The 24,426-nt window shown below is 43.0% G+C and overlaps 1 protein-coding gene across 1 annotated transcript in view; it reads right to left on the bottom strand.

The window, feature by feature from the left end:
• The window catches only part of LOC109913113 (synaptotagmin-1-like), a 137,964-nt gene that overhangs the window by 45,333 nt on the left and 68,205 nt on the right, over window positions 1–24,426 (bottom strand). The window contains exon 2 of the mRNA XM_048617657.1: window positions 6,715–6,898. Within this exon, the coding sequence (XP_048473614.1) occupies window positions 6,715–6,898 (184 nt within the window). The remainder of the gene's footprint in view (window positions 1–6,714; window positions 6,899–24,426) is intronic.

Genomic DNA, 24,426 nt, shown 5'->3' on the forward strand with positions numbered 1-24,426 from the left:
ATTGGTGTCTCCTCTTTTCTCTCCAAAAGGGAAGGCTTGGGGTGACCTAGTAGAAATATTTAAGATTATGAAAGGTTTTGGTAAAGTGGGTATGGAGAGATTGCTTCCAATTGTGGGGAAGAGCTGAACCTGAGGGACCATCAATATAAGATAAACATCAGGGCACCCTACAGGGAATTCAGAAGAAACATCTTTGCCCGCACAATGGCGAGAATGTAGAACTTGCTCCCAAAATTAGTGGTTGAAGTGAATAATATAGATTTATTTAAGGAAAAGCTGGACAAGGGAGAAAGGAAGAGGGGAGTACAATGATAGATACAGATGAGGAAAGATGGGATCAGTCTCCTGTAAACACTGACATGGATTGGCTGGGCTGAATGGCCTGCTTCTGTGCTCTGTTGCGAAGGTCATAGAGTCATGGAGCTTTTACAGCACGGAAAGAGGCCGTTTGGCCCATCATGTCTGCGCAGGTCATCAAACATCCATCTATCCGATCCCATTTTGCAGCACTTGGCCCATAGCCATGTATGCTATGGAGGATCATCTAAATAGTTCTGAATTGTCTTGACATTTCCTACCTCTACCACCCTTTTAGGCAGTGAGTCCCAGATACCCAACGCTGTCTGAATGAAAACATTTTTCCTCAAATCTCCTGCTTAAAATTAAATTACCTTCCCAAACTACCAGGTCTCATAAAGTTAACTGCTTGAAAGTAGCATCATTTCTGCTGATCTTAGGAGTCAGTCAGCCAGCAAAGCCATCTGATTCGTCTGACATTGACCTTCTGAGGCCTCTTCTTTACATCCCCTTCATGCCTACAATTAGGGGTGGGCAAGGGGGCAATCATTTCCAGGAATCCACAGTGAACCTGCACCCAGAGTTCATCATTATCTGGGCAGAATGATACATCAGCATGGAAAGTACCTTGTTGAGGTAAAGGGACATTAACCGTAGAATCCTTACAGAGTGGAAGCAGGCCATTCATCCCATTGAGTCCACACCAACCCTCCAAACAGCATCCCACCCTATCCCTCTGACATTGCATTTCCCATGGCTAATCCATCTAGCCTGTACATCCCTGCACACTACAGGGCAATTTAGCATGGCCAATCCACCTAATCTGCACATCTTTGGGCTGTGGGAGGAAACCCACCCAGACACGGGGAGAATGTGCAAACTCCACACAGACAGTCGCCCAAGGGTGGAATCGAACCCGAGTCCCTGGCACTGTGAGGCAACAGTGCTAACCACTGAGCCACCGTGTTGCCCCAACATTGTTTTTACGTATTATACACATAACATTCCTTCCAAGTAGGTTGAACAAGTGAAGGCTTTGGTGGCTCAGTGGTAATGTGACTTTGTTAGTGATCTCAGGGCCCAGGCTAGTGCCTTGAGGACATGGGTTCAAATCCCAGCATGAAAGGTGGTGCAATTTAAGTTTAATTAAATGCCTCTGAAATTGAAAACTGTCTCAGTAATGGCCACTGTGAAGCTACTGTCCATTTGGTTCCTTTTAGGGAGGGAAATCTTCCATCCTTACCCAATCTAGCCTACTTGTGACTCCAGCCTCACAATAATGGATTTGACGCTCAATTATCCATTCAACTGGGTGGCACGATGACTCAGTGATTAGCACTGGTGCCTCACATTGCCAGGGACCCGGGTTTGATTCCACCCTCAGGCGACTGTCTATATGAGTTTACACATTCGCCTTGTGTCTGTGTGGGTTTCCTGCGGGTGCTCCGGTTTCCTCCCACAGTCCAAAGATGTGCAGGTTAGGTGGATTGGCCATGCTAAATTGCCCACAGTGTCTAGGAATGTGCAGACTAGTTGGATTAGACATGGGAAATACAGTGTTACAGGGATAGGGTGGGGGGGTGTTGAGTCTGGGTGGGATGCTCTTTGAAGGATTGGTGTAGATTTGATGGGCTGAATTGCCTGCTTCCACACAGTAGGGATTCTATGAACTAGTCCAGTAAAACCACTCAGTCAATTAGGGACAGGTTGCAAATGCTGGCTGTGCCACATTCCATAGAAGGAGTTTTAAAATGCCTAAAGTAGATGGACAGTGTTATGTCACTCTTTCACAGTTCGTTTTGATTATTTTGCACACCGTAAGAGATTTTGAATCTTCGGTTTGGATAAATCTTAATGTACTTCAAGGCATCTGGTTTGACAATAAATGTGGCATTGTCAGTGTCATGCATATCCCAATGGAGCAAAAAAATTCTTCTATTCATCCATTCAGATGGAGATAAATCCTATTACAACATCTCAAAGTCCTCAAATTAAGGATATTTCTCAGCGTCATCAAACTTCAACATGAAAAGACATATATGAAGGTTGTACTTAAGAAAAGTTATATTTAGACCGCAACGGCAATGTGTCAGGTACTACTTACATTTCTTCGCATGCACTGAAAGGGTTAATCAGGAAAGAAAAAGAAATAGTATGAAATAAAGGAGGAAGTGGAAAACAATGAGAAATAAAACAAAAAGAAACTAGTGGGTATATTTTACAGTCTCTTGGTCCTGCTGCACAGCTTTGTGAGACAGGAACTCAAGCCCAGAATTAACATTATGTCAGACATAAACTGATGTTCTGATTCACATTCCTATCACCACGCTGCTGTGCTTCAAGTGCTCGCTTGTAAAATATGTCCCATAAACTCCACAGGGAGGCAATAAACATTTCGGTTATATCGCACTTCGAGAAATGAGGTGAAAAATACTTGCTAAAGTCACTTATGAGGAACCACCAATTGTTTTCATAAAAGCTACCCATCTGCTGCCCTAGAATGATTTTGGCACAATCCACTGTATGCAGTGATCCATAGATGTTAATCACTCTAACTCCACATTCAAATAAGCCTCACATCCATCTCTGTAAAATACCGTTTGACACAGCCACACTCACCACTGTACAAATACTTGATATACCCCAACCTATCACCATAACAATCCTTCATGTAACCCACATCCCACACTCTTGTATTCTCTGTTATACCAAACAGTGTTCAATGTCACACTGAAGAATCTGTACCTAGGTACATATGTGTCTAAGATGGTGCTGTAATTGGTGACTTGAAACTTTTCACTGCACTTATTTGTGTTCATGTGACAATAAAGCTAATTCGCATTCTTCATATACCCCACACCCTTCACTGTAACACTCTGATATACCGCATACCCCTCACTGTAACATACTGATATACCCCATACCCCTCACTGTAACATACTGATATACCCCATACCCCTCACAGTAACACACTGATATACCCCATACCCCTCACTATAACACACTGATATACAGCACACCCCTCACTGTAACACTCTGATATATCCCACACCCCTCACTGTAACACTCTCTGATATATCCCACACCCCTCAATGTAACACACTGATATACCCGACACCCCTCACTGTAACACTGATATACCACATACACCTCACTATAACACACTGATATACCTCACACCCCTCACTGAAACACACTGATATACCCCACAGCCCTCACTGTAACACACTGATATACCCCACAGCCCTCACTGTAACACTTTGATATACTCCATACCCCTCACTGTAACACACTGTTATACCGCACACCCCTCACTGTAACACACTGATATACCGCACACCCCTCACTGTAACACTCTGTTATATCCCACACCCTTCACTGTAACACTCTGATATATCCCATACCCCTGACTGTAACACTGATATATCCCACACCCCTCACTGTACCACTCTGATATACCCCACAACCCTCACTATAACACTCTGATATACCCCATACCCATCACTGTAACACACTGATACACCCCACACTTCTCACTGAACCACTCTGATACATCCGTCACACCTCGCTGTAACACTCTGATATACCCCATACCCCTTACTATAACACTTTGATACATCCCTCACACTTTGCTGTAACACTGATATACCCCACACCCCTCACTGTAACACAAGGATATACCCCACACCATTCAATGTAACACATGGATATACCCCACACCCCTCAATGTAACACTCTGACATATCCTACACCATTCACTATAGCATTCTGATATACCCCACACCCCTCACTGTAACACTCTAACATACCCCACGAGCTTCATTGTAACACACTGATATACCCCACACCTCTCAACTTAACACACTGGAATACCCCACATCCCTCACTGTAACACTCTGACATACCCTACACCACTCAATGTAACACGCTGATATATCCCACACCCTTCGTTGTTACAATTCGATATACCGCACACCCCACAATGTAAACTCTAAATTACCACACACCTCTCATTGTAATACTCTGATACACCCCACAATGTAAAATTCTAATATACCCCATACCCATTAATGTAATACTCTGATATACCCCATACACCTCCCTGTAACACTCTCTGATCTACTGCAAACCCCTCAACGTAACACTCTGATATAACCCATAACCCTCACTATAATTCTGAATAGACCCCACATACTTCACTGTAATACTCAATTATACCCAACTCCCTCAATGTAACACTCTGATATACCCCACAACCCTCACTGTAACACCCTGACAAACCCCACACCTCTCAATGTAACACACTGATATACCCCACACCCCTCAATGTAACATTCCGATGTACCACACACCTCAACATAAACTCTAATATACCGCACACCCCTCAATGTAAAACTAATAAACTTCACACGCTTCACCGTAACACTCTGATATATACCCAAACCTCTCACTGTAACGCACAGATATACTCCACTCTCCTCATTGTAGCATTGTACCCTTCAATTTAACACTCTGATATACCTCGATGTAACACTCTCTGATATACCCCACATCACACAATGTAAATATTTATTATACTCCACACCCCTCACTGTAACACTCTGATATGCCCCACTCCCCTCAATGTAACACTCTCTCATATACCCCTCACCCCTCACTGTAACAGTCTCTCATATACCCCACGTCCCTCACTGTAACACTCCGATATACCTCAGACCCCTCAATTTAACACTCTGATAAACCCCGCAACTCTCACTGTCACACTCTCTGATGTACCCCACACCCCTCACTGCAACACTTTGATATATTCCAGATCTCTCAATGTCGCAGTCTGATATACTCCATACCCCGCACTGTAACACTCTGATATCACCCATACCCCTCATTGAAACACTCTGATATCACCCATTCCTCTCACTGTAACATTCTGAGTTACCCCACACCCCTCTTGAAACACTCTGATATACCCCACACCCCTCAATGTAACACTCTGATATATCCCACACCCCTCAATGTAAAACTCTAATATACCCCACACCCCTCACTGTAACACTCTGAATATACCCCACACCCCTCACTGTACCACACTGATATACCTCACACCCCGTACTGTAGAACTCTGAATAAACCCCATGTCCCTCACTGTAATACTCTGATATACCTCACACCCCTCAATTTAACACTCTGATATACTCCATACCATTCATTGTAACACCCTGAAATAGCCCACACCCCTGAATGTACACTCTGATATACCCCACACCCCTCAATGTAACACTCTGATATACCCCACACCTCCCAATGTAAAACTCTACTATTACCCACCCCAATCACTGCAACACTCTGATATACCCCTCACCCCTCAATGTAACATTCTCTGATATACCCAACGCCCCCACTGTAAAACTCTGAATAAACCCCATGTCCGTCACTGTAACACTCTGACATACCTCAGACCCCTCAATTTAACACTCTGATATACTCCATACCCTTCACTGTAACACTCTGATATACCCTACATCCCTCAATGTAAAACTCTGTATACCCCACACCTCTGAATGTAACATTCTGATATACCCCACAACCACAGTAATACTCTGATATACCGCACACAGATCAATGTAGACTCTAACATACACCACAACCCTCCCTGTAAAACTCTGATATACCCCACGCACCTCAATGTACCACTCACTGATTTACCACACACGCCTCACTGTAACACTCTGAATATACCCCACATCCCTCACTATAACACTCAATTTTACCCCACACTGCTCAATGTAACACTCTGATATCACCAATACTCCTCACTGTAACATTCTGATAGACCCTATACCCCTCACTGTAACACTCTGATACAATCCACACCCCTCACTGTAACACTCTGATATATCCCACATCCCTTATTCTAGCACTTTCTAGTATACCCCTCAGTCCTCATTGTAACACTCTGATAGAACCCACACCCCTCACTGTAACACTCTGATATACTCCACACCCATCACTGTAACACTCTGATATACTCCACACCCCTCACTGTAACACACTGATATACTCCACACCCATCACTGTAACACACTGATATATCTCACACCCCTCGCTGTAACAATCTGGTGTAGCCCAAACCCATCACTGTAACACTCTGATATAACCCACACCCACACTCCTCACTGTAACACTCTGACATAACCCACACTCCTCACTGTAACACTCTGATATAACCCACACCCCTCACTGTAATATTCTGGAATACTCCACACCCATCACTGTGACACTCTGATATATTTCACTCGTGCATATACTTGACATTCCCAATATAATTGCCAAAAGAACTTAATTTCCATCTCGAAGATCTGGTGATTTCACTGAATCATTCACTAATCCAATTTTAGAACTTTGGATGTTGTTACTTACTTGGTATTTTGCTCAGCTCATTCATGAATTTGTTCTTCATGTGTGAGAACACATCATGTTTACTTGGTGACTCTGTGGCATTGTGTCCTGTCTCTGGTTCTGGAGTTGTTGTGGTAGATACCATCATAGCTTCTCTACGTGCTGGATTCATGTTTCCACCTTCAACCGTCAGATGGGTGGTGACCTGAAGATGTTGGAATGATCGGGTTATTTGAATAGCGGGAGACAAGAAAACGCCAGGAATACATTGACAAAGTTGCACAAGCTAAACACCCAAAATCGTAGCTTGAGTTGAACCAAGAAACAAGAAGTCTCAGCACAGAGTAAAATATCCTAAAATAATAATCATCCTCTGTGTAAAGAATTCTTGTCTAGCCCAGGTTTAGTTCTCTTTGTGGTTGTCTTAAATTTGTGCTGCTTCATTATTGTCCCATTGATGATGGAAACAGTTATAGTATCATTGGACAGAATGTAACAGAAGAATAATATTCAGTCTAATAACCCTGTGATGGTTCTCCTGATGTGCAATCCATTACTCTTTCTCATAGCCCTACAATACTTATCTATTTATCCCAGTTTTATTTTGAAGGCCTCCATTGAATTTGATTTCATTACTACATCAGGCAGTGTATTCCAATTTCTAACCATAATTTGCAGAAGAAGGTTTATCCTCATGTCTTCTATGGTGTTTTTGTGGATCAAAATGCACTCTAAAAGCTTTTACAGTGTTGCCGAACAAACAGACCTTGGATTTAATGTTCCTAGTTCCTTGAAAATGGAGTCGCCAATAGATAGGATAGTGAAAAAGGCGTTTGGTACGCTTGCCTTTATTAGTCAGTGCATTGAGTATTGGAGTTAGGAGGTCATGTTGTGACTGTATGGGACATTGGTTAGGCCACTTTTGGAATACTGCATTCAATTCTGGTCTCCGTGCTATAGGAAAGATGTTGTTAAACATAAAAGGATGCAGAAAAGATTTACCAAGGATATTGCCAGGCTTGGAGGGTTTGAGGTATAGGGAGAGGCCAAACATCTTTTCACACGTAGTAGAGTTATAGAGATGTACAGCATGGAAACAGACCCAAGAGTCCAACTCGTCCTTGGTCCATATCCTTCTAAACCCTTCCTGTTCCTGTATCCATCCAGCTGCCTTTAAAATGTTGCAATTGTACCAGCCTCCATCACGTCTTCTGGTAGTTCATTCCATACATGCACCACCCTCTGTGTGAAAAGATTGCCCCTGAGGGCCCTTTTAAGTCTTTCCCCTCTCAATTTAAACCTATGCCCTCTAGTTTTGGAATCCCCTACCATGGAAAAAAGACCTTGGCTCTTCACCCTATCCATGCCACTCATGATTTTATAACTTCCATAAGGTCACTCCTCAGTCTCCAATGCTCCAGAGAAAATGGCCCCAGCCTATTTGGTCTTGGCGTTGAAATTAGTGTTGAGTTGTCTAGTTGCTGTGCAACTTTACATTGTCAGGGAAGTGTTTATTTAAGTGCAGTTGTGAGCATTGTTGCAATACTTAGATCCTTGGAAACATTGCAATGTTTAGGCGAATGGACAGACAGGGAACAGTTGTTCCAACGTTTGATTCAATTAACCTTTTGAATCTCTAGCAGTGATTTTAGATACTGAAGGCACTGGGGCAGATGAACAATGCAGAAATTGCAGCCAAGGCAAGCTGTGATGAACGTTAGTCAGAGCAAAGATATTGGTGGAAATCCAAAACATTCCCTTACCTTCTCAATCACAATGTCCAGGGACAGTTCCAAAAAATAATATGAACATGCAAAACCAATGTGAAAGATATTAAAACATGAACATCGAGCAGAACCTAAGCTCATGTTCGCTGGGGACAGTTTATTAGGAAACAGAGTCCAATCAGTTAGAGGACACTTTAGAGCTGATGTTAGGAAGTTGTTTTAACATAGTGAGTTGTGATAGAGAGACCTTGGAGTAGACAAACAGAGACAAAAACTCTGAAACTTTGAAGCTTGAATGAGGTTGATCTGTAGTCTGAAGTGACTTGTCTATCTCATCTGTGTTTACCTTCTGAATGTGTTTCCAATCTGGAAATAAGGAGGAGCTAACCACATGAATGGTGATACGTCTTTTGAGAAAAATCAATAAAAACACAGAATAAAGTTAAACCCTATAAACAACTGCAGGCCCAATTTAACTTGAGGGTTTAGTTCACAAGTTAACACACTTGGCACAAATATTTTTAAGGAACATTTCCAGATGTCTCATGACACACCTCTGGAGTAGGTTGGCATGGAGCCTGAGTCTTTAGGCTTAAAAAGTAATGGTAAAGGTCAAATTGCCGCAGTCCAGTAGGACCATAGACCTGATCTCTCATTACAGAGAGACAACTGGTGGTGGTTTAACCTGAGGATCGCCATACCTCAGTTGAGAGGAGAGGATGAGAGGGAGAGTCCTTCATGGTAGCCTCAGCCAGTGTGGGATTTGAACTCATGCAATGGTATCACTCAGCAAACCAGCCATCCAACCAGCTGACAGACCCCAAAAAATGATGCTACCATTCTGCAACAAGGGCCCTAAAACCCCAGCTACGTGCAGAAACCAAATGGAATTCATGTTAGGAATTTCAGCATCAATATTATTGCAACTAATCTGCGGCAATGTAATTTTGGATCCACAACATTTAGTGCACAAATCTTCTCCAGACCAGCTGTTAGTTGGTATTTGGAAGAATCAGCCGTCTACCATATTTAAACATTGACTTAACTTTCAAGAGGGATTGGATCAACTCTTGGTCCTGTGATGTGTGGAAAGATATTAACATAGTTTAGAGGAATAATAGATTTATCCTTAGGTCAGGACCTGGAGGAATAGGTGAATTAGGCGTGGAATAGCTGCTCTCATTCGTAAGAGATAGTGCCTTTTTGTTACAAACGTTACAGCAGAACCAAGATAACTTATTTTCTCGCAGTGGCTGCACTTCAAGAGGCAGTTTGTTTTCTTTGAGCTGCGAATGTGGAAAGGATCATATAAGTGTGAGTTGTCCTTAATTAATTGCCCCTTTATAGTCTTTATAGACTTTATAGAGTTAATGAAGTGTCAGTCTTGCCTCGAGGGAAACTGTCTCACCTTTAAGATGTGAAAACATGACCTCTGACTTCAACATGAGGCTGACACTCAAATTCACTACAAAGGGAGCCTGCTTGGTAGAGTTAGCTCTGCAATGCTAGCAGTGCAGGTTCAATCCCCAATGCCAGCTGAGGTCATCATGAAGGTCCCACCTTCTCAGCCTCACTTCTTGCCTGAGCTGTGGAAACCATCAGGTTAAACCACCACCAGTTGTGTCTCTCTAATGGAGGTGTAGGACTACAGTCATTTCTTTTGTTGCAATCTCAGCTCAAAATGAGAATTCGCTTAGTGCTGTTTCTAAGAAGGACATAGGCCATCTGCCCGACAACTATTTTCAGTCATTTATCATTGTCAGAAACAGATTATTGCCTGGGAAATATTTTGGGATTTAACAGGTCCACTGTGTCCATTTGGTTCCTGAGAAATGGACTAAACAACATGTCCATTCTGAGGAAGCGTCACTCGACCTGAAATGTTAACTCTGATTTCTCTCAATGAGAGGTATTGATTGAGTTAATGGCAGTTGTCTTTTCCCTAGGATGGGGGATTTCAAGACTAGAGGACACATTTTTAATGTGAGAGGAGAGAGATTTAAAAAAAACATGGGGGCAAATTTTTTACAGAGAGGGTGGTTTGTGTATGGTACGAACTTCTTGAGGAAGTGATGGATGTGGGTACAATTACAATGTTTAAAAGGCATTTGGATAAGTACGTGAATAGAAAAGGTTTGGAGGGACACGGGCCAGGAGCAGGCAGGTGGGACTAGGTTAGTTTGGGATTATGTAAGGCATAGACTGGTTGGACTGAAGGGTCTGTTTCCGTGCTGTATGACTCTATGCTCTATGCTGCCAGATCTGCTGAGATTTTCCAGCAATTCTTATATTTGGGTTGTGTCCATTGAGAATTCTAATTGAGTATCATAACCACTGAACTAAGGTAAGGCACTTTTTCCATATGGAAAGGCAGCATAAGATCACCCTTATGGTAAATAATAAAATCCCACCTCTTCTAATGGACGTGAAAGCTATGTCCAATGACACTAATCTGTTTAACTCTGACTCCTTTGTCATTCAACACAGTGGCAGACATTTTACTGAGAACCTTATTTATCCTTTCTCGGCTGCCTGCTGGAAGCTCAGCTCCCATCTCATTGCCTGGCATTGCACTGCACTCCCTCAGCAACCACTGACGTCCAACTCAGAGGGTTCCACCCCAGCAACTCTTTCATCCCAGGAGCCCCAGTGTACACCTTGACTGGGAGTGAAAGGTTGAGCAGGAAGAACTCAGACAGAAAATGTCACCATGGTATTATCCGCCCATGTAACCTTTCCATTCATATTTATATTTCATGCTGAAAATCTTTCACAAACACAGTCAGAGGTGATGTGGATTCCATGGTAACTGCTGGATGTGTCGGTCACACAGCTTCGTGATAACTCTTACATTTCCTGGTTCATTTGCACCACATTTGCTTGGATAGAGGCAAATCATACAAGTTACCGCTTGCAGGGGATATTTAATGATACTTTCCTCACCAGTGCAGAGCCCCACTTCCATCTTTGTTCCCAGCGTTCTCTCAACACGAGACAGTAGGAACAGCAGATGCTGGAGAATCCGAGACAACAAGGTGCAGATCTGGATGAACACAGCAGGCCAAGCAGCATCATAGGAGCAGAAAGGCTGACGTTTCGGGCCTAGACCCTTCATTGGCGATGTCACTGACTTCAGTGAAGGGCACACTAATCTGCACCCCAACTCCCGCCCACACAGCCAGCCGAGATACCAGCCAGAAAGTGCACAAGCGTGGATGGTGGTTCAGAACTGGATTAGTTAATCAGGACAGCAACCCAAGAAGTAAATTTATTCTAAACCAAGAAAAAATTACACGTAATAAAAAACCGAAAGAACTGCGGATGCTGTAAATCAAGAACAAAAACAAAGTTGCTGGAAAAGCTCAGCAGGTCCGGCAGCCTCTGTGAGAGGACCCGAAACGTTAACTGTTTTTTCCTTCACAGATGCTACCAGACCTGCTGAGCTTTTCCAGCAACTTTGTTTTTGTTGCAAAGAATGTAGTTGTAGTGCCCTCAGTGACCAGTTTCCATCTATACCAAAACAGGAATGGCAAATGGAGTCTAATTTAGATAAATGCAAGGTATCGCATTTTGGTAAGATGAACAAGGACAGGACTTATAGAGTTAATAGTAGGGCCCTGGGGAGTGATGTCAAACAGAGAGACTTAGAGGTGCAGGTGCATATTTTCTTCAAAGTGGTACTACATGTAGACAGGGTGCTGAAGAAGGCATTTGGCATGCTTGCCTTCATTACTTTGATCATTGAGAATTGGGATGACATGTTGCAGATGTACAGGACATTGGTGAGGCCACTTTTGGAGTACTGTGTACAACTCTGGTTGACCTGCCATAGGAAGGGTATTATTATATTGGAAAAGGTGCAGAATAGATTTACAAGGATGTTACCAAGACTAGAGGATTCGAGTTATAAGGAGAGGCTGGGATTTTGCTCACTGGAGCGTAGGAGGCTGAGGGGTGACCTTATAGAGATATATAAAATCATGAGGGGCATAGATAAGGTAAATAGCAAAGGTCTTTTCCCGAGGGTGGTGGTTCAAATTAGAGGGCATAATTTTAAAGTGAGAGGCAAAAGATTTAAAAGGGACCTAAGGGGCAACCTTTTCACACAGAGGGTGGTCCATGTGCAGAATGAACTGCCAAAGGAAGTAGTAGATGCAGGTATAGTTACAACATTTAAAAGATATTTGGACAGATACATGAATAGGAAAGGTTTAGAGGGATATGGGCCAAATGCAGGCAAATGGGACAAGTTTAGTTTTGGAAACCTGGTTGGCATGGACAAGTTGTACCAAAGGGTCTGTTTCTATGTTGTATGACTCTATGTCTCAAGAAATAGATGGAGAAATTCAGCAGGCCTGGCAGTATCTGTAGACAGAGAAAGGGTCTTATTCCTCAGTTATTCTTCAGATCCAGAAGGGACTCGAAACGTTTACCCTATTTTTGTCTCTCCACAGATACAGCCAGACCTGCTGAGTCTCTCCAGCAATTTCTGTTTTCTTTTCAGATCTGCAACATCTACAGCTCTTTGTTTTAGTTGTCATTAATACTTCAGCTGATACTAACATGATGGTTAACTTCACAACTCAACTTCTAGCCTGACAAAAGATCATTAAATATTAACTCTGTATCTCACTCCACAGATGCTGAGTACTTCTGGTTTTTCCCTTTTGTTTTTAATTCAGCTTTCCAGTGTCCACATCATTTTTGTAAAATCCCTACAGTGTGGAAGCAGGCCATTTGGCCCATCAAGTCCACACCAACACTCCAAAGAGTATCCCATCAGACTCATCGCATCCCTGTAACCTTGCATTTCCCATCACTAATCCACCCAGCCTGCACACTGCACAACAATTTAGAGAACTTGTAAACTGCACACAGACAGTCATCCGAGGATGGTATCAAACCCAGGTCCTTGGTGCTGTGAGGTAACGTTGCTAACCACTGAGCCACCCTGTCGCCCACCCATTTTACTTTTCCATAGATTACATGATGCAAATAGACTACAATTCTAGGAAGATAGATCAATAATTACAAAGACAGACTTCTCCAATCTCATGTTGTGTGGCAATTGCAGTCGATAAACACTGAAGAACAGCAGATGGAATGTCTCCCCAGCAGGGAGAAGGTTATACTTAGGGAGGTGCTAATAACCCTATCTATTTCCTGAGGTCAACAAAGGGATCTTTGACCAGAGGGAAAGAAAGCTACTTGATAAGTTGAAACTGACATCTTAATGGACCTATTACATCACAAAAACTCCTCTGGTCTTTGCAAAGATTTATTGTACATTTCTGAACCCTAATTTGAGTGTGCCAAGAATCTAACCCATTGGTAACACAACAGTGAGACTCCAGGCACATCATAAACATGCCTTGAGTCTGGTTTTAACACCGGAACAGAGAACAGTAAGCAGCAATCCAGACACTCAGCCACCTTTGCCTCAAGACCACAGTAAACATCTTCCAAGTCTATTTCTCTGGAAAAGAAATCCTGTATTCATCTTCAAAGTGGACTAATTCCCTGACTACAAATGTCATCCTGTTATATCATCACTAATACTGCACACACTGCCTTCAGCTAACTGGACACTATATTTCTGGACTCTGACAGTGAATTAATATAAATGTCATAGTTTTTAAAGTTATTCTTAACTGCCAACTGTTTACTTTAATTTTCTTCCTTCTATGCGCGTGTGTGTGTGTATAAATATATGACAATCATCATTAGAATGCATAAAGAGTAAAAGGTCTGATTTCACCCTGAAGAGATTCCTTGCATATTGTTTTAAATTGACATTCCAAAAAGCGGATTTAAGAACACATCATAGCTGATTCGAAATTAAATCACTCTGCCAATTGGGAGAAAGTGAGAAAAATTAAAACAGACTGAGGCAGCCCCAAGGAAGTAGTATACAGATCCATCCGACTTCAAGCAATGAAAACTCCAGGCACATTTAACTTTACATAGCAATGGTTCTTGGCTAGGGCCAATCGCTGGGAGAACATTTCTGATAATTTTTGAAAAAAATGAAAGTGCATTTTATGCTCTTCCGAATGTGAAAATGTGAGTATTAACTTTCCTAGGCCATGATTTAAATTCATAGAATCATTGAATTTTACAGTGCAGAGGGAAGCCATTCGACCCATTGTGGCTGTATCAGCTCCCAAAAGAGTTTCTCCTCAACTCACTCCTAGCTCTCATGCTGACAATCTTGAAGTTGTGACTCCTAGTTATTGACATACTAACTAGTGGAAATAGAAACTCCTTGTTTACCCTGTCAAAATTTTTCATAATTTTGAAACAGCTCAATAAGGTCACCTCCTCATCATCTTTGCTCCAAGGAGAACAAGACCAATCTCTCTAACTTTTCCCTGTATCTAACATCCTTCATTCCTGGTATCATTCGAAAATCCCATTTGAACTCTCTCCAGGGCTTTAACGTCCTTCCTAAAGGAGGTGCCCAAAGCTGAACACAATACTTCAAATGTGGTCTGACCAATGATTTTTAGAGATGTAGTGTTACTTCCTTGCTTTTATCCTCATAGCCTCTATTTATAAACCCAAAGGTCCTATAAACCTTCTTAACAACTGCTTCAACTTGCCTGACCACCTTCAGAGAATTATGTACATGAACCTTGATGAACCTTGAGGTCCCTTGGCTCCTGTACTCCCTTCAAAGTTGTACCACTGAACCTGTATCATCTCTCTGTGTTTCTTCTACCAAAATGCTCTACCTCGCATTTCTCTGCATTGAATTTCGGCTGTTAGATACAAAAACAGAAGTTGCTGGAAAAGCTCAGTGGATCTGGCAGCATGTGTGAAGAAAAAAATCAGAGTTAACATTTCAGGTCCGGTGACCCTTCCTCAGCACTATGAAGTTTCACCTGGACGAAGGAGCAACACTCCAAAAGCTTGTGGTTTCAAATATAACCTGGGACTATAACCTGGTGTTGTGTGACTTCTGACTTTGTCCACCCCAGTCCGACTCCGGTACCTCCATATCAACTAAGGTAGTGGCAGTTGAATCTGAGGCTCATCACACCTCAGGCAAGGGGAGAGGTTGAGAATGCAGGATTGCCATGGTGATTTCAGCCTGTACAGGAATTGAACCAGCTCTAGAGGTGTCACTCTTCCTCACAAGTCGGCGAACCATCAATCTAATCGAGTTAACTGAACCCCCTGTTGCAGTCGTTACTAAACAATGACTAGCCGTCTTTCTCCAATGAGAGACCAGCCCTATGGCCCTCTGGGACTGTGACAAATTTCCTTTTGGTCATGGATGGTACAGCGATCTTCACAACCATCGATTTCTGCTCCTGGTGCACTAACATTCCTTAAACTCAACTTCAGAAAGATGCCCGGTCCTGCATGAATTTGATTTTCTTCACAACTCAGGTCAACAATCCTCCAATCTAGTTGAGTGTGATTCTGTCCTTTTCTTTAATAAAAAGGGTGTCAAAATATAATAACCATGATCTTTCTTTCTAAATGAGATATCTTAACGTCTTATACACTTTATTTCCAAATCATTGCACCCTCATGAATTGAAATTCCTTTGTTAAGAACTGTGTCCCTTCTAGCTTTGGTTTCAACTAGGACAGTCTGTGTCCTTAATGCACTAAAACATACTAACATGGGATTGAGACCAGATCAAATTTGTTCCTCATCTTAATTCCCTACTTGAAGCAGTGTGGACATATTATTACACTGAACCTACAGGACAGGGACAGCCTATTTGGACCCCTTGGTCCATTGGTTAATACCCTTCATGCTGCCCTCTATTGCCACTTCTCCTCCAGGTATGCCCACATTGAAGAAGTTCTACTTTTTTCTACAATAGGATTTTAATCTTTTCACTTGTTCATCTTCATTGCTGTCCATCTCCCTCCTCGGGTCTGATGCATCTCTAATTCCCCTTTACCACCGCTAGCGACCTCTTTGTCTTTGAGTTCTGAGGAAGGATCACTGGATCCGAAACATTAACTCTGATTTCTCTCCACAAATGCTGCCAGACACCCTGAACTTTTCCAGTTATTTCCGTTTTTGTCTCTTCGTCATTGACTCTGTCTACAGCATACAAATACAATTTTCCAATCCCTTCCAATTCTGAAAAAGAGCCATATCAGATTCACAACATTACTTCTTTCTCTCTCTCCGCAGATGCTGTCACTCTACTTTATTACTGATTTCTAACATCTGCAGTATTTTATTACCCATCCTGCCTTAATTCATCTCATGCTGTCAATATCTTTCTGGTCCCTTCACCCTTATGCAATTGTTTAGTGTCCCTTTAAACACATCTATGCTGTTCACCTCATCCAACCCCTCCAGCCATGAGCTTCACATTCTAACCATTTGACCATAAGACATAGGGACAAAGTAGGCCATTCAGCCCATTGAGTCTGCTCCACCATTCAATGAGATCAAGGCTAATCTGATAATCCTCAACTCCACTTTCTTGCCTTTTCCCCTTAACCATTTATTCCCTTACTGATTAAAAATATGTCTATCTCAGCTTTGAATATATTTAATGGCCCAACGTCTACAGCCCTCTGCAGTTAAGAATTCCACAGATTCACATCCCTCTGAGAGAAGAAATTCTTCCTCATCTCTATCCTAAGTGAGTGACCCCTTATTCTGAGACTATGCCATCAGGTGGTAGACCCTCTCACAAGGGGAAACAACCTTTCTGCATCTGCCCTGTCAAGTCCTTAAGGAATCTTTTATGTTTCAATAAGGTAGCCTCTCATTCTTCCAAACTCCGGTGAGTACAGGCCCAACCTACTCAACCTCTCCTCATAAGACATCCATATCTGGCAACAGCATAGTGAACTGCCTCCAATGTCAGTTAATTTTTCTTCAGATACGGGGCCCAAAACTCTGTGCAGTATTCCAGCTTGGTCTGACTAGTGCCTTGTATAGTATAGCAAAGCCTCCCTACTTTTTACACCCCATTCCATTCAAAATAAGGCCAACATTCCATCTGCCTCCCCTATTACCTGCTGAACTTGGATGCTAGATTTCTGTCATTCTCTGGGAATTCTCTTTTGAATTCCTATTGGATTTATTCATGGTGTATTTATGACTCATTGTTTTGGATTCCCTCATGCAGGATAGTGGCTAGAAAATAGTACATGGTGAATAAATCAGTGCAGATTTATCATGAAGATCTGTAGAAAACTACAAGATCTTCTCCTTCGCTCATAAACTAAAAATGGAAAGCTGGTTCCAGGGTGCCTTGCTCAACTATTCATTCTTGAGTTGGTAAAGCAACTGACAACAGCTTTTTCAACTTTATCCTGCTGTCGTAAGTGGTGGGTGTGGGTGAATAGGGTTGTCACTCGATGAAGACCAGAGGTGGGAACTCTGACTAACTCTCTTCCCTCCTTACTCTAGGACTTCAGAGACCTACTGCAACCTATGTTCACCCTGACTGGGAGCAGCCAACTCAGATTAGAGATGAAGTATGGCCTGGGCTGTTTTATGTCAGAATGCTGCAATGGGAAATTGGTTAACTCAGTTGACTGGATGGCTGCTTTGCAATATGGAGCAATGCCAACACCATGGGTTTACTTCCTATGCTGGCCGAGTTTACAATGAAGGTCCCACCTTCCACCTTACCAGAGACATGGCAATCCTCAAGTTAGATCACGATCACTTATTCATCCCTAATAAGAAAGCAGCCCTCAGGGACTAAGATAACACAGTGTGGAGCTAGATGAACACAGCGGGCCAGGCAGCATCAGAGGAGCAGGAAAGTTGATGTTTCGGGACCGTTCTTCAGATGTGAAACATTTGGGTCCCGAAACGTCAGCTTTCCCGCTCCTCTGATGCTGCCTGGCCTGCTGTGGTCATCCAGCTCCACACCGTGTTATCTCTGACTCCAGCATCAGCAGTTCTTGCTACCTCAGGGACTAGGGTGACTTTACTCAAGTGGACAGTGTCCTGATTTACAGGACTATTTTGGAGCTTGTGACATTATCTCTAAACACTTTTAATATAAAATCAAATTTCGGAATTCAAAATAATACATTCTCTCTTAACGTGGCACCTCAGAACCATCCAACAGTTGATGTCTTTTGATGACTCTTTGAATAAAATACTGCCATTTTATCACAAGGATTTACATAGTAGTCAGAAATAGCTGTAACAATGAAGGAGGCCATATAAATTTCTGAATTGTTAAGTGATCTCTAGCCCTCGGTTATCTGAAGGATAGGATTCTGATTTCCGGGATGTATGCTGAGTGGCGAGTTGTTCTGGGAATGGTGCGTGGGTAAGACAGGGCTGAATCAGATGTGAGAGGCTCTGCAGGGATGGGGTGAGTAGCTAAATAAGCAGGTTTGGTAAGATAGGGCAAGAAAACTCACTAGGCCTCACTGTGGAAACCCTCCAAAAAACTCAACTCAACTAGGACCTAGTGAAAAACCACATATGATTCAGCCCTATGGCACGCCTTTAAAAACAAAATGTCTGTTATCACCTCACTGTTCATGGGATTTGCATAGCAGCTGCTGTGTTTCCTACATGACAACAGTGATCATACTTTCAAAGTACTTACTGACTGTAGGTCACTTTTGGGACACAGTGGAGGTGGTGAAAAGTGCTTGTGTAAAGCATTTCAATTTTTGACATTGGTGAGACACTTTCCCCTCGGGTTAAAAAGGGGACAGAGATTCAAAATGGCACTGACACAGGGTGACTCCTTGCAAGCTCTCTACAGCAGATCTTATTCTCACATTTTTTACAATTGTTCTGATTCCTCTCTCTGTTCAATCATCCTACCACCTTTATATGGTATGATGTGCCGTTCTGCATACAAAACAAAACTTTTCACTGTACTTAGGTCCATGTGACAATAATGAATCAAATCAAATCAAATCAACATGTGTATTCCACATTAAGTAATGCAGGATACACATGCTGTCCATTAAGAAACATTCTGATCGTTGTAACAAGGTGTAGAGCTGATTGAACACAGCAGGCCAAGCAGCACCAGAGGAGCAGGAAAGCTGACGTTTCGAAGAAGGGTCTAGGCCCGAAATGTCAGCTTTCCAGCTCCTCTGATGCTGCTTGGCCTGCTGTGTTCATCCAGCTCTACACCTTGTTATCTCAGATTCTCCAGCATCTGCAGTTCCTACTATTTCTGATCGTTGTCATTTATTGATCAAGGCATTTGCCATTTATCAAACAGTCAACCTTATCTGTTCTGGGAACTTTGCTCCTTTCCGCGAGATACAACATGGAAACAGATCCTTTGGTCCAACCAGTCCATGTTGACCATGTTCCCAAACTAAACTAGTTCCACTTGCCCGCGCTTGGATTATATCCCTCCAAACATTTCCTATTTAAGTACTTATCCAAATGTCTTTTAAATGTTGTAACTGTATCTGCATGCACTACTTTCTCTGGAAGTTCATTCAATACATGAACCACTCTCAGTTTAAAAAAGTTGCCCCTCATGTCTATTTTAAAGGGTGGTATGGTGGTTAACAAAGCTGCTTCACAGCTCCAGGGACCCGCGTTCAATTCCAGCCTCAGGCAACTGTTTGTGTAGAGTTTGCACATTCTCCCTGTGTCTGTGTGGGTTCCCTCTGGGTGTTCTGGCTTCCTCCCACAGTCCAAAGATGTGCATGTTGGGTGGATTGGCCATAGGAAATTGCCCATAATGTGCAGGGTAGGTGGATTAGGCATGGGAAAGGGTCAGGGTGTGGGTCTGGGAGACATGCTCTTCAGAGGATCAGTGCAGACTCGATGGGCTGAATGGCCTGCTTCCATACACTAGGGATTCTATAATTCTAAATCTTTCACCTCTCATCTTAAAAAGTGAGATCTGATTAAAAGAAATTTACTACACTACAAGTTAGTGAGTTTTGAAGTTATTCCTGCTTACATTGCTATGTAATTGCCACTGTAAAGGGTTTATACAGGATTATGCTACTAAATATTAATACTTATGAACTGATTTATGCATTTTAAAGGCTATTTTAAGCTACACGCTGATGTTAGTCTCCATTCACCAGTTTATTATTCAAAAGGCAAAGTAGTCATAAATGATGCTCTTTTCCACTTCAGGTCATGAAACAAGATGGGTTAATGACAGGTAAACAGTTCACCCCTTATCTTTGTTTCTTTGTAGGAGTTGGGGTTGGGGTGGGGGGGCGCGGTAGTGTCGGGTGGTGGGAGAGGTTGCACAAAGCCACCCAGGAAAAAATACTGGCTTTTCAGCGGCATCCTGCTAATAATTCCCGAAATCGTTCACACGAGGAGGTTCAAAATGGCAAAGTCACAGACATTGCATGCACTTACCTGGTACAAAGATATCTCGATGGAGAGAAAATATGGGCTCCGTGTTCTTTAATAAGCCCTGAATACATTTGTACAGTCAGTTATGAATTATAAAGGAGATGATTCACTTGGATGTCAGAGTCTGCAAATGTCAAGGAAATCCTACAGCCTTTATGAGAACTTCACTCAAGAAATTGGTTTATACCCCTCTGCAAACTATGTGCCTCTCCGACAGCCACGGGAGTTAATGACCCACCCTTCAAATGTGCGTATTGCTTCCCATGGACCCAAAACTACTTTACCAACCCCAGATGCTGTAAGAGGCAGAAGCAGAAAGATTGCAGATCTGGGTTTATGTGCAAAGACACTTTCGAAGAACATTTCAGTTCTGGGCACCACACATTTTGGAGAATATCAAGGGGTACTGCTGAGATTTACTCATTTCCAGTTGCAGGGGGTGTTTGTTCATTAGAGGACTCAGATTTAAGATAATTGGTAAAAATACCAGAGGGTTGCAGGAATAAGGGACTGCAATTACATGGTCACAGAATCCCTACAGTGCGGAAGCAGGCCATTTGGTCCATCAAATCCACACTAACCCCATTGAAGAGCATCCCATCCAGACCCCTATCCTGCATTTCCTATGGCTAACCCACCCAGCCTGCACATCCCTGGACACAATGGGCAATGGCCAACCCACTTAACCTGCTCATTTTTGGAGCTGTGGGAGGAAACCAGAGCACCAAGAGGAAACCCACACAGACATAAGGAGAATGTGCAAACTCCACACAGACAGTTGCCTGAGGGTGGAATTGAACCGGGTATGTGAATCTGTGAGGCAGCAGGGCTGACCACTAAGCCACAGTGCCACTCTAACCATTTAATGGTCAGACAAGAGGAACTGGGCTGATATTCTTACAGCACAGAGGGCTAAGAAGTGAATTAGTGCAGTGCTTAGCATCATTCAGAGCTTTGAGAGATAAATGAAACGAAATCATCTCCAGTTGCAGGGAGTTTGTTAATTTTTTTCTCTCTATCCATTTGTGGGATGTGGGTGTCTCTGGCTGGGCCCAGCATTTCTTGCCCATTCCTAGTTCCCCTTGAGAAGGTGGTGGTGAGCTGATTAGAGGACTAAGATTTAAGATAATTGGTATAAATACCAGAGGTGAGATGAAAAAACTTTTTTTTAATACATAAACATATAATCTCAAATGTGCTGCATGAAACATAGAAATATAAAAGACAGAAGTAGGCCATTCAGCCTCCTCCATCATTCAATACATCCAACTCAGTCCCCTGTTCCCACTTGCCCCCCATATTCTTTGATCGCTTTAGCCCCAAGAACTATATCTAACTCTTTGAAAACATTCAATGTTTTTGCCATAACCAGTTTCCCTGGAGCAATGGAGGCTGAGGGATGACCACGTAGAGGTTTATAAGATCATGAGGGGCATGGATAGGTTGAATAGCCAAAGTCTTTTCCCCAGAGTGGGAGAATCCAAAACTAGAGGGCGTAGGTTTAAAGTGGGAGGGGAAAGATTTAAAAGGGACCTAAGGGGCAACTTTTCCATGCAAAGGGTGGTGTGTGTATGGAACGTGCTGCCACGGGATGTAATTACAACATTTAAAAGGCATCTGGACGAGTACACGAATAGGAAGGTTTAGAGGGACATGGTCCAACGGCTAGCAAATGGGACTCGAATAATTTAGGATTTCTGGTCAGCATGCATGAGTTGGACGGTAGGGTATGTTTCCACACTCTACAACTCTATGACTCTATTGCAGCTGGTTTGTGTGAGATTGTATCTGCAATCTACCTCCTTACTCAAGAGAAACTCCATTAGAAGCAAGGCTCCAGTTTCTGAAACATGGTGGGGTTGAAATTAAGGCAGAACTCTTGATCATGGTATGGACCCATTGGACTGGAGGATCTGTTTCTATGCTGTGTGACTCTATGACTCTTCTGTGGCAGAGAATTCTACAGGGTCACCAGTCTCTGTGTGGAGACATTTTCCTCAATGGCCCATCCCGTGTCCTTAGACTCTGACCCCTGAAAGGGCCATAGAAGTAAATTCAATCATACCTTTCAAATGGAATTGGTTATGTACCTGAAAGAGAAGAATTTGAACAAACACAGAGAATGCTGAAGAAACTCAGCAAGTCTGGCAGCATTGGTGGAGGGAGAAGCGTTTCGAGTCCAGTATGGCACTTCTTTGGAGCTAGAAACTTAGATGCCTTTGGGGAAAGAGCACTGGGAGTCTAGTCCAGTGCTTCCCAAACTTTTTCACACTGTGATCTCATCACAAGGCTTGAAAAGTTTTTCAATCCTTCAGTGAGAACTGAGAGCACAGGGTGTGAAGCTGTGACAGCAAGGCCTGAGGGAATTGGAGAGGCGCTGTTAATACACAGTCAAAGCTCCACCATGGCCACTGCTGCCTCAGAGCCCAGGAGGTCAAATTTCACACTCACAACCTCACTTGGGGTCCCAAGTCCCACTTTGGAAAGCCCTGGACTAATGGATAGCTCCTGCACAAGAACAATGGGCCAGGTTCCTTGCCTCTGTGCTGTATGATTCCATGACGGCCAAAGTTTCCAACAGACATTTCTTAAAATTCATTCAGGAGATGTGGATGTCATTGGCCAGGCCAGCATTTATCACACCATCCTTAATTGCTTAGAGGCCAGTTAAGAGTCAACCATGTTGCTGTGGGTCTGGAGTCTCATGTAGGCCAGACCAGGTAAGGATGGCAGATTTCCTTCCCTAAAGGATATTAGTGAATCAGATGGGATTTTCCAACAATTGACAATGGGTTCATGGTCATCATTAGACACTTATTGAATTCAACTTCCAACATCTGCCATGGCAGGATTTGAACCCAGGTTCGCAGAATATTACCAGCATGTCTGGATTAATAGATTATCAATAATACCAGTTGGCCATCACCTTCGCAGGTATTATTCCTGCACAGGCTGCATTAGAGTGATAGGTCTGCCATCCTTGCTGGTGCTGGTCAGTATAAATATGGAAAGTCAGACATTCCTAAAGGAACCAAGTACAAATGCAGCAAGATCTAGCCTGTAGATTTTCAGTGATTATAAATAGTTCCAATTTTTTTTAAGAGATAGCAAGAACTGTAGATGTTGGAGTCAGAGATAACAAAGTGTGGAGCTGGAGGAACACAGCAGGCCAGGCAGCATCAAAGGAGCAGGAAAGTTGACCCTTTCAGAAATGTGGAGGGGCAAGGGAGCTCAGAAATAAATAGAGAGAGGAGGGATGCGGCTGGGAAGGTAGGCGGGATGGTGATAGGTGGGTGCCGGTAGGGAGTGGTGCGGATTGGTCAGTGAAGTGGGAGGAGCGGATTGGTAGGAGAGAAGATGGACAGGTTGTGTCAGGTCAAGGAGGCGGGATGAGAGGGACAATTGGACATGGACGGGGCTGGGGGTGGGGAGATTTTAAAGCTGATGAATTCCATGTTTAGGCCATTGGGCTGTAGGCTCCCGAGGTGGAATATGAAGTGCTAGCTCAGAAATAAATAGAGAGAATAGGGGTGGGGCTGGAGATCTTCCTGTTGCAAACCATTTTAACTCCCCCTCCCACTCCCTTGGTGACATGACGTTTCGGGCCTAGACCCTTCATCAGAAAAGGGGGAGGGGAAGGGGGTTTTGAAATAAATAGGGAGAGAGTGGGAGGCGGATAGAAGAGGGATAGAGGAGAGGA

This window comes from Rhincodon typus, chromosome 37, assembly GCF_021869965.1.
Source record: "Rhincodon typus isolate 14 chromosome 37, sRhiTyp1.1, whole genome shotgun sequence".
NCBI lineage: Eukaryota > Metazoa > Chordata > Chondrichthyes > Orectolobiformes > Rhincodontidae > Rhincodon > Rhincodon typus.